General features: G+C 40.7%; 1 protein-coding gene across 1 annotated transcript in view; it reads left to right on the top strand.

The window, feature by feature from the left end:
- KPNA1 (karyopherin subunit alpha 1) overlaps positions 1 to 11,785 on the top strand; it is a 54,051-nt gene extending 42,266 nt beyond the window's left edge. Inside the window, exons 12-14 of the mRNA XM_074593174.1 lie at positions 6,546 to 6,673; positions 7,425 to 7,603; positions 8,759 to 11,785. Coding sequence (XP_074449275.1) covers positions 6,546 to 6,673; positions 7,425 to 7,603; positions 8,759 to 8,946 — 495 coding nt within the window. The 3' untranslated portion in view covers positions 8,947 to 11,785. The remainder of the gene's footprint in view (positions 1 to 6,545; positions 6,674 to 7,424; positions 7,604 to 8,758) is intronic.
- Positions 11,786 to 12,110: the final 325 nt, after the last annotated feature.

Consider the following 12,110-nt stretch of genomic DNA (forward strand, 5'->3'; position numbering starts at 1 on the left):
ATATTCCCAGCTGCCAGCTAGGGTGGTGACTGTAATCTTGATTTGTTAAAGGTGATTAGAGAGTTTGTAGGAATAGGAAAACAGTCATGCTATAAGACTTGGTTGTTTTCACATTTCTGTAATCAATCATATGTAGATAAATGATGCCAACACTTGCATGCTAAGTGTATATGTGTATTTTTTGCATACTGTAAGTGATTTATTTGCGGGAACCCAAAGGAGGAGAAGAGAATTCAGTTGGTATCGACCAGCTCAAAATACTAAATTAATATACTACTGCTGAAGACCTGCTCCCTAACAGTGACTACAGTGTGTTTAGATTCAACATCCATGCAGATGTAATAACACTCCGAAAAATCACTTTTATCTAGCTTCACCCTTTAAAAATCAAATACTATAAAGTGAAAAAGATTGATTAAAATAAATAACAAGAACAGAACGTTTGTAAGAGACAGGCAACCCTCTTGGAGAGCCACAGCACAGTGATACCATCTATTTAAAAAAATAAAATAAAAACCAAAACACAAAAAAGTTGACACTTCAAAAGTAAGGGCCAGATTTCCTGAAGGACTAAGTATTACAACATAGTTCAATTTCAAATTAAATTTGAAAACTCAGATTTCAATTAAAAATCAATTTCAGTTTTCTGAAAGACTTGTAATTACAAGTCAAGATGGAGTTCTGTTCCAGCAAATACAAATGGATACAGTTGGGCAAAAATTTCAGTGTTAGTTTAATGTATTAAAGGATGGGCTTTGGATTACCTATTATGCAAAAAAGAGATTTCTAATGTATTTTGAAGACACCACCTCAGTGCCTTGTAGTAGCAGCCTAAAACGAATGTGAATATTAGAAATCATCAGGAAAGGGACCAAAAAAAAAACCAAACCAAAAGAGGAATCCTTATTCGTGTTCTAGTATAAATATTCAATGTTGCCCTCTATGTAGGTCTGTCTTCAGAGGATATGGTAGGAGTGGGAGGTAAGGACATAAAATGTCAACTGGATCCCATATGAGGAACAACTACATAGACTATGAGACAAGTGAAGGGAGATTTGGCTATAGAAACATGGGTGGCGTCTGAGAAGATGAACAAGGAATGATTCTTCTTTGTTTTTTGAGCAAGATACTTGAAGGAAGAGGCGTCAGAGAAATGAGTGGGTGCTGCGTTTAGGACAAAAAGGCACGTATCTTTTCCTACAGGTGTAGCCAAACTGGAACTCATTGCTGCAACTGAATACTTAAAAGGGAGAAAAATAAAAATAAACCTGACTAGGATTTGCACTTTCCTGTGCATCTGCTGCTGGTTGCTGTTGGGAGCAGGATGTTAGTATGTTTTGTTCTGTTCTCACATGCAAGCACAACAGTAATTTGGATTGAAAAAACTCCGCACAAAACTGGTAAAAATGATACAGGTTTTGGAGTGTTTCTTTACGTTTTGGTTACCTTGTTGCCCTGCTGTTACACTCCTTGAAAAATTCTGTTTACATGTAAAGGGCACAGATAAACCCAAGTGTTACAATGCATCAGCAGCTCAGAAAGAATGTTTAAGCATCCTTTACTTTATGGCACCTATGAGGCTGTTGCCCAGTATTTTCAGAATGGCCAAGGCACTTTTAATTTTTCAAGCAACAGTGGAACATTTGAACAGGTGACAAAGTGATATCTGCACTAGTTTGTACATCAGTCCTTAATGTACAACTTGATTTTCATTTCCTTTTTCTTTCACAAAGTTCTTGTTGAACTGAAATCCTTTAAGTGTGTTCATTTTGTTTGAAAGCTATGCTTACCATGAGCATTTTTATATGCACTATGTTACTTTAGTCTTCAACACACTTCCATTTGTCAGGCACGCACAGTATAGTAATGCTAAAAAACTAAAGTAATTTGAATTAACACTTTCTAAGTCCTCAGAAATTTTAGGTACCTAATTCTGCCACAGCCCTTTAGGGTTTTGCTCTGCTTGAGGTTTGCTTTTCTTCAGGAAAAAAGCAAAACCAAATTCTATTCCAGTAGTTTACTATTTTATCACTTGGAAGGAATTTAACTGAAAGGGAGACATGGCCTGTTGCCACAATCGCTGTTGTTCTGATGTAAAATGTCATAGAGCTAGGAATCCTTAGACAGTCTAGTTTGCTTTCAAGAGTAACTGCTGTAGGCGAGGCTGCAAGATGTGAGGAGTCAATAATAGGTGCTGCTAGCACTTTCTCTCTATTAATGCTTTTTTGTCTCCACCCTTGTTGAGCTTAACTGGACTTTTAAAATCTAGTGAAGATATTAAAGTTAAAGGAAACTGTTTTCTAACCCAGTTAATGTATTTTTTTAAAAACAACTAAGCTCTGAGAGTTTCAGCTGTCCACAGACTGCTAGTTGAAAAACTTTGCTGTACTACGGAGGACGGTTAAGTACCTTTAACTGGGACTCATGTTAGGGTGAGGTGGTGACAACACTTACATTGCATGTCGAGCAGTAGGAAAAAAAAAAATACAATGACTGATAATCTGCTTCTCTCTTGAGCCAGCCTCTTTCAGTGAAGTACCTTATGAGAGGCTGCAGTTCATCGTGGTGTTTTGGGTAAAGATAGCCAACTTCACTGTAGAGCAGATAGTAAACAAACAGGGCCCATAGCCTTTCATACAATACAATAAGAAATAAAAATAAGTAGAATTAGAAATAAGAGGACTCACCCAAGACATGTGAGATCTGAATGCAGTTGCTTCTGAAAAGGTTCAAATGCACGTTTGTCCACTCTGCGAAGAGTAATTTTACCCACTAGTCTTTGCACTGAAACAAAGAGTTCACAATTGAGTGAGCCAAAAGGAAAACAATAACAATTTTTAGTGATTCTCCCATTTGCTGCCCTCCTGTTGCTAGTTCCCTTTGTTCCCTACTATTTTGCAAGTTTAAATTGAAACGTTTTATGGTAACTTTTTTTTTTTGCATTAAAAAGGGTCAAAGTATGTTCTGCCTGTCAGCTAAGATGTGTTGACTTAGCTGCATACTATCGTGTGACGCTGATTTTAGTACTTACTAATGAAGTTGGTTTTAAAAAGACACTCTCTAAGGAAATAAATCTCATGTAAAAGACTTCTTTTGGGGAGAGGATTTAATAAGCAGTAATGAGATTTTTGACTTATTTGCTGTAATTGTAAAATACTAATGCCCTCACCTATCGTATCTTAGATATATATCAAGCTCTTTTGGTAGAAATAATGAATATCCTTTAACACACTGTTCTTATATGGGCTTCCACTTCAACAACACCGTTGTATAGCACTACCTGGACTCACATAAAATGTAAGTGTAGGCTGCCAAGTCCCCTTTCTCCTCTCCACCTGATGAGGACTGAAGTTCACGAGTGAAAACATGCATGCCCTCACTCTCTACATCCACACGCACATCCACGGATCTCTAGAATATCAGTGTGGGCTCTGTGCCCATCTGCTGTCCATGGCTGGAGCCTGAACTCTCTTAAGTCGCTGTACTTGGCTCCTGCACACTGGCTAGTTCAGCTTCATTCTCACTAGCAAACAGACGCATACATTCGTCTCAAGCATCCCCACGCTTGCAGACCCCTTGAGCACAGGCCCTCTCTCCATGCCTGCATCCTGGGCCTCCTACTTGCCACCTACTCCACCTTGCTAGCTAATTATGTACACTGCGATCCTCCACTCCCACCACCACATTTGGGGATAACGTAATTCCCCCCGCCACCACATTTGGGGATAACGTAATTCCCCCCGTCACATGGAGCTAGTGCCCAGGTATGTGTCCTGTGGCCTGCAGTCCTACTCCAAATGAGGTTCCAAGACCCTCACTCAACTTCACCCCAGTCCCGCTAGTAGCTGGCATCCAGGCACACAGGCCCTATGAACTGTAATCCTGCCTCAGTGGCTGATCCTGGGACCCTCACCTGCTCCAATTGCAGGGGCCCCTTCACCCAAAGTCTGACACCAGTTGCTGGCCCTGAATTCAAGTTTTCTGGGCACCCCAGAAACATGCTCTGTAGTCCATGTCTCCTCCACCTACTGATGCTGAGACCCCCAACCACTCCAGTAGCTGGCCTCACTAGACACAGGGATTTCTCCTGGTGTCTGATCCAGTTCCTGGCCCAAATCCAGTCATCCCAATCTCCATTCACAGAATCATAGAATGTGTTGGGTTAGAAGGAACCTTTAAAGGTCATCTAGTCCAAACCCCCCCTGCAGTAAGCAGGGACATGTTTAACTAGATCAGATTGCTCAGAGCCTCATCAAGCCTGGCCTTGAATGTCTCCAGGGGCCTCCACCACCTCTCTGGGCAACCTGTTCCAGTGTCTCACCACCCTTATTGTAAAGAACTTCTTCCTAATGTCTAATCTTAACCTACCCTGCTCTAGTTTAAAACCATTGCCCCTCGTCTTATCGCTACATGCCCTTGCAAACAGCCCCTCCCCAGCTTTCTTATAGGCACAGAATCACAGGATGGTAGGGGTTGGAAGAGACCTCTGGAGATCATCTAGTCCAACCCCCCTGTCAGAGCAGGGTCACCCAGAGCAGGTTGCACAGGAACGCGTCCAGGCAGGTTTTGAATGTCTCCAGAGATGGAGACTCCACCACCTCCATGGGCAGCCTGTTCCAGTGCTCTGCCACCCTCAAAGCAATGAAGTTCCTCCTCATGTTTAGGTAGAACTTCCTGTGTTCCAGTTTGTGCCCATTATCTCTTGTCCTGTCGCTGGGCACCACTGAAAAGAGCCTGGCCCCATCCTCCTGACACTTGCCTTTTAGGTATTTATAAGCATTTATAAGATCCCCCTTCAGTCGTCTTTTTTCCAGACTGAAGAGACCCAAATCCCTCAGCCTTTCTTCATAAGACAGGTGTTCCAGTCCCCTAATCATCTTGGTAACCCTTTGCTGTACCCTCTTCAGTTGCTAGCACCTAATCCTTACAGCACTCACGCGGTCTAGAGAGGGAGGTTGCATGGTTAAGATAGTTAAGAAAAGATTCGTTATTTAATGTTGCACGCTCCGGCTTGTTTCCATCTTACCAGTTACAAAGTCCAGGCTGGCTCTCTGCAAAGCTGTGCCTGTGGTTTTTTAATGGCCCATTAATTATTGACTGGACCCTTTCCTTCTTTGTGATTGTCTCTCTTATCACTTGTCTATCAGGTTCATGTCACCGTGTTTTATTTATTATTTTCCTGTTATTTATATCTCCCTTTGAGCTGAAAAGGTCCTTGATCTGATAAGTGTAACGAAGCAGATGCTCTTGTGTTCCACGGACCCTTACAGTGTGTTGCTTTTGTATGTTTTTAAAAATTCAGTGTTTTTTCACAGTAAAATACGTCAGGGAGGGAAATGGATTCTGTTTTTTGAAAATACTTTCTTTTATCTTTTGTGGGTTTTTTTAAATCACTGGCTCCTGTTTGTGATCTACCACTACCAGCGTTCGTGTTCAGAAATTTCAGTTAAGGACTTTTTGCCAAATTCTCTTTGCAAGGTACAAATCTAGTGTAACACGGCATGATGGAAGTGTATGTGGTTTTCCTTGAGGGCCCCATATTGCTGTACTAGAAGTGCAGATTCTGTGGTAAAGGAGACAGTGTTCATGGGGCTGTTGATCCAACTGATACGTGGTATGGATTTACAGAGTAGATGCAGTGTGGATGCCCAAACAGGAAAGGTAAAAGAAATATCAAGCACTTGGGTTTTTTCACTGATGTACCATCCACACTGTGAATTGACTGTATCTTTTGGCTATATGTAACCTGTTAGTTTTCTTCTATGGAGCTCCTTGAAAGAGATCTCTTTGGCTTTCTTTGAATTTGCCTTTATCCGTTCTGTGATGACTTAGGTTTGTAAAATGGTAGTTCTAAAATGTAATCCTAAATTCTTGTTCTTTGAATGGTCCTTATGAAAGTGTTTCAGATTCTTGTTATATGCGTGTAACTAAAATGGTTTAATTTGTGTCTTATTGCAAAAGGCTCTTTCCAGAGGAAGTTACTAGAAACTGAGTTACCGACTAAATGCTCATTTGACTTATATCACTTTGGTGAGCTAAGCAGTTAACCATACTATCAAACCATCTGTTGCTTTGTCTTTTCACCAGGAAAGAATATATTGGTGCTTGCTTGTTTTGAGTTGTTCTTACAATTCATTCTTTCTTTCCTCTGTTGTCTCACCTAGTGGAAATGTACAGGCTTATGAAGTTTTTTTCCTCTCTTTAGGGAATCTTAATGACTTCGTGGTTTACTGGCTTAATAGCTGAGTGTTTCACTACCTGGAAAAATAAAGGAAGCATGGCATTCATTTGCTGTCAAAGTATGATTAAGTAACACATTAGATGTGGCAGTCACTTCAGTCTGTGTTTTGAACTCTTCTGGGATAAGCTCAGACCCATGCAATAACTAGGTTTTTGAATGTAAAGCTGAAAACTGATTTTTGCCCCTTGATAAGTAACATTTAATTGTTTAATGTGTTGTGCTGAGCATAGACATTAACTAGCTCAGGACAAGGAATTTACTTCTAATTTTCATTATAACCCTGACATGTCATTTGTTTTTGCAGACAGTCATAGATGCGCATATCTTTCCAGCTCTTATAAATATTTTGCAAACAGCTGAGTTTCGGACAAGGAAGGAAGCTGCTTGGGCAATCACGAATGCAACATCTGGAGGCTCTGCTGAACAAATCAAGTATGAAATAGTTCAAATATTTCAATGCAATTGAGTGAATTAGTGTTTGTGCAAGAAATCAAACTAATAACCTAGCAACTGGAAAACCTTTCTGTATGCTCCCAGTGTTGTTTCCAGAGAGACCACGTCTTTGTATTGAGTTGTGAATGAGCCATTCATTCCTTTAAGGAGAAATCACATAAGTATTTCAGCTGTAATACTTATTTAATTAATTGAACTGATTCTCTTACGTGAAAAAACGTAAATGCAACTTTTAAACTAATTTCTTCGTGGTCATTGTAGAGTGTAAAAAAATGCATTAGCAGTCTGGAGAGGAATAGCTCAGACCCTCAGACAAGGGCATTGTGTGCATTGTTTTTCCTGTTTAACTTACACCAGTACATTATGCTTACATGCAATTTTGTATAAAATAAAACCCTAAAATTATAAATAAATTAATATAGTTGATATTAATAGAAAAATCTTTATAAATTATAGTTATAGAATTATAAATTTAAGTTACAAAAATAAATTATTATTTCATATCTACATAGAAAGAGAGAGGCAGAGAAGGTATTTTAAAGTTACTTTCATTGTTTCAGCAGAATTGACTAGATAGAAATAGATGTCTACAATTTCTCCAGTTTCTCCGGTCGAGTTGATATTTTATCTGATTGTTTTGGTTCTTAAGACCTTCATGCTAAGTGCTTAAATGGCTACACCATTTATAATTTTGCAGGCAATTTACTGGGTTCCGTGTGGTGTTTTTCAGGTATTTAGTAGAACTGGGATGCATCAAACCGCTCTGCGACCTCCTGACAGTAATGGACTCAAAGATTGTGCAAGTAGCACTGAATGGGCTGGAGAATATCCTGAGGCTTGGAGAGCAGGAATCCAAACGCAGCGGCACTGGCATCAATCCCTACTGCGCTCTTATTGAAGAAGCGTATGGTATGAGCAAAACATCTGTGGAAGTCAGGGGTTAAAGCAATGATCACGAACCCATCAGAGTTTCAGTAGACCTGGTTCTATTAATTTCCTAATCACTATTTGAAAATTAACTGTTCTTTGACAAGTCTCCATTTACCAATGTACTCCATCTTTTACATTATCTGCATGTAGATTGGAGACAGTGTGTGCAGATCTTCTTTTCTTAATTTCTTTTGATCCTGAGGGAGCCTCCTGGGTGTCATTCAGCCTCAATATCTTCCCTCCACAGCAGATTAAAGTTCAGGCACACTGCTCTGTTGCTCAGGTTTCAATCCTTTGCCTTCCCTCTCTGCTGCCCTGTAGAATTATGGCAGCAGCAGCAACTTCCTTGTTTTCCTTTGTAGAATTATTTCCTCTAGTCTTCATGCGTAGTAAAAGGAGCAGACAAGAAATTCCCAATATTAGAGTTTTACTAGAGTGACTAAGACTTGGTTTTCATTGTAGCGTCGTTCCTAGGCATGAAAATTAGTTTAGCTTGCTGTATTATTTTCATTTGTTTCTGATTACAAGGGGCTGAGTTTGCCCATCTGCTTAATGTCTACCCAAAAATTGGTTGCATGAGTTTAACTGCATTGTATATACACGTGATGCAGATTATGTAATGGAGTCTCCATCGCTGCAGGTTTTGAAGATTTGGCTAGACACAGCTGACCTAATCTGGTGTTGGTAGTAGTGCTGGGCTGGGCTGCAGGTTGGACTAGATAATTACCAGAAGTCTCTTCCAACTTGCAGTTGTGTGATTCTGTAGTCATTGTCCTTGTAAACAAAGCACTGTGAACACACTTTCATGAAATGTGGTCCTAGAAGTCTCTTCTGAAAAAGTCTTTGAGGCCTTGTTCTTTACACATTCAAGCTTGTTTTAATTTTTTGAGCGAAAGGGTAGAGGCAGACAGAAAGTATGAAACACGTCACACAGTTATGGGGAACTCTGTAGTTCAACTTATTTTTCCTTGTTTGTGGAGAGTACAAGCTGGGTAAGGGTCTCCATAGAGGGGACGGTTCTTTCTGAAGGTGGGATAGAATTGTCATGGAACTCCGTGTTCACAACAGACTTAAATTATCACGGGCACATGCTTTCGCTGAGCTGTAACTTTTATGTACTTCTTTTCTCTGTAGGCCTGGACAAGATTGAATTCCTGCAGAGCCATGAGAATCAAGAGATTTATCAGAAGGCCTTTGATCTGATTGAGCACTACTTTGGAACAGAGGATGAAGACAGCAGCATTGCCCCACAGGTGGATCTCAACCAGCAACAGTACATCTTCCAGCAGTGTGAGGCTCCCATGGAAGGCTTCCAGCTCTGAGGTGCCCCTGTGCTGTGTGCTCCTCTACCTAGCCAATCCTGTTGTCGAGCCACAAGCCACCCGTGGAGTGATTCTCTCAATGTTTTCCATAACCCTGTTTGCGCTCATTCGCTTGCCTTGTGCACATGCTCTTACATACGTCTGGAAAACTTTTGGCTCTCCGTGGCAGGATGCCCTCTCCTTGGCAAGGGGTCGCCAGAATCACCCTTCTCTTCTAGATTCTGAACCTCTCCACTGTCATCTTCGTGGAGTTGAGGCACCTTTCTATACTTTGAGAAATTCCCTGCTCCTATTACAGGAAAATAATCCCTCCTCCGTAGCCCCCACACTCCTGGCATCCAAGATAAGGCTGCTTTTCTCTTGTATTTGCTGCAGTGTGTGCCTGCAGTCCAGGGAGACATTCGGACTTTCCAAGAACGTAGCTGAATTCATTCCCCGTATCATCCCCTGGATGCCTCTTTGGATGGCTATGTGAGATGCGTTGAATTTTCACATGCGATGTATCTACTTTGCTGTATGTGCCAGCTGGGGTTATTGGCATACAGAACATGTTACAAAGAATGGAATAAGTTCTCTATCCCCTGCAACAACAGGCTGCAAAGAACGTGTTTTCTGGTTCTTAAGAATACCGAACACATCTGGCCCCATCCCTTCTGAACACTGAGCTCCCATGCCGGATTGCAGACCACTGTGGAGATTTGTATACCTTCCCAGTCTTTCCTCTCCATCCACAAAAAGAGAGCCTGAGAACAGGTCACTCTTACCACCTGCCCAGAAATGACTTTCCAAACCAGTCTCTAGAATGGAGAAACTACCCACACTTCTGCTTGCCAGCACAGTACGATCCACCCGGGCTTCCTTAAAAATCAAGCCCTTTCTGACTTCATGCTCCAGAGTCTGGTCCTTGGTATTATAGCTATGGCTGAAAAATTCCTGTCTGCCTCTTCACATTTTTACACAGCGTGACTTGAACAGATTTATCTTCTGAAAAATTACCTTCTGAATATGGAAATCTTAATTTCTAAAACTTAGCACAAGGAGCGTTAGATCTCCTTTTCATTTTCACGAGACAAGAGCTTCCTCTCCAGCTCACCTGATAAACGGAGTCCTCCTGGTCAGGCCCCTTATTTAACAACTAAAATGACACTACAGTCAAAGGATAGTAATATTACCCACGGATCCGCCTGACCTTTTCATTTCATTTTTCCCTTTTGCTGTTTACGGGACTTCAGGTGAATTAGCATGGAACGCATGGTTCCTACAGGTGACATCTATAAGACATCGCTGACTGCATGACAGCTGTCATCTGCAGCTGCAGACTGCCCTTCTGCTAGCAGCATGTTCTTGGCTCCGCAACCTGCTTGGATCACAGACGTCTGATGCAAAGGCCAGCCACTCCTCACTGAGTTCAGCTGACATTGGCACCAAACCCTTCACACAACTGGGGAGATGCCACCTGATTGAAAGTGGCAGTTCCATTTCTGTAAACGCAATGGATTCTCCAGGCCGTCCGCTCCCCCCTGCATCGGGCTGTGTTCTTTCAAGCCGTTTTGCACGCTTGGAACACACACTTGTCCAGTGTAAACATTTCAAAATTGCCACTGGCAACTGCAGCGTCATGTACCTGTGGTGAATGTTAGTGGCAGAACTGTCTGCAAGATCCTCCTTATGACTCCTCTCAGTGACAAGCCACTGCAAAAACAAAACCAGCCCATTGGATACAGAATAATAAACATATATAAATCACTTGTCAAACTGCTGAAAGAAGCTAGGCAAAGGCCTGAACATCAGCTCTGTGTGACCATTATTTAAATACAGTCTTCAGTTCTGTCTCTGCTTCAGGATGGAGACTCAGACCTGTGTGGCCACTGCAGAGGCCACCTGCTGCCTCCCTAGCTAAGCCAGTTGGCCTCCACCTTCCCTCTCCCAGTTATTTTCTCTAGTGCTGCTTTGTGCTGAAGGAACATTTAGTTTACTGCACTTGATCTGTAAATGGACTTTGATTCTTTGTAATTTTAGGGGGTTAAATTTGGTGGTTAATTTAAAAAAAGAAAAAAACCCCTCAATGTTGCCTTTACATCACATATAAATAACTGTGTTTCTCTTTTCTTGAAGGGTGATAGAAGCACTGATTAGTAGCAAAATCTTGTTTTAGCTTTTGGATTTTTTTGTGCTGGATTTTTTTACGTGTAAATTTCCAATAACATGTCATTTCTATAAGATTTGTTTAAAATCATGTACCTCTTATTGGATGGTATAAAAATGCTACATATTTTGTAAACAAATCTGAGCAAAGTGTGTGTGCATATATTCTGTATATTCATATATGTATATTCTGTGTATATATACACTAGTGTGTATATATACATATATACACACACACGTATATATATACACACATGCGTATGTGTGTATGTATATACATATCTATATAACTATATATCTATATATATATAAGTGTTTTCTCTTCCAGGCTAGTGAAAACAATGTGGTGCATTGGCGTTTCCTTCCCCCACCCCCCAAGAAAATAATGACAATTGCCTCTAAATGAGTGAATTAAAAAATAGTCCATTTAAGCTGAATGGTGTGCCTTCCTCTGTAAGGAGCCTGGCCAGTGTTTGTTACTTTTGCAGTGGATATGTGAATTCAGACCAGATAAGTATAAATCTTTAAACTTGGTATGTTTGTTTGAAGTGACAGGCTTGGTTGACACAGGTAATATTGTTGTCATATATACTTAGACTGTGTAAGGCATTTGACTGGTACTGCATAACATTTTGACTGAAAACTAAAACAATACAAAAATCAACATGGCACACATTAAATGGATTAAAACGTGGCTAACTCACAGGTCTCAATTTAATTTTAAATGGTGCTCAATTGAGTGTATTTCCATCAGGATCTTCCAGCAATCAGTTCTTGGCCTTGCATTACTTAGCCTTATTGATGGGTTGGTAAGAAACAAAATCTACTTCAAACAAAGGCTGCAAACTCCGTGAGTACGGAAGCGAGATCAGACCTGTGAATTATGAAAGGAACAGCTCACTGATACAGACTGATCAGAATTACTTGGTAAACCAGGGGCAAGTAAACTGTTTGCATTTTAATAGACCCAAATGTGTAGTGTTATGTTACCCACCTAATAAATAACATTCAGGCCACAG

Source organism: Larus michahellis, chromosome 1, assembly GCF_964199755.1.
Source record: "Larus michahellis chromosome 1, bLarMic1.1, whole genome shotgun sequence".
NCBI classification, from domain to species: domain Eukaryota; kingdom Metazoa; phylum Chordata; class Aves; order Charadriiformes; family Laridae; genus Larus; species Larus michahellis.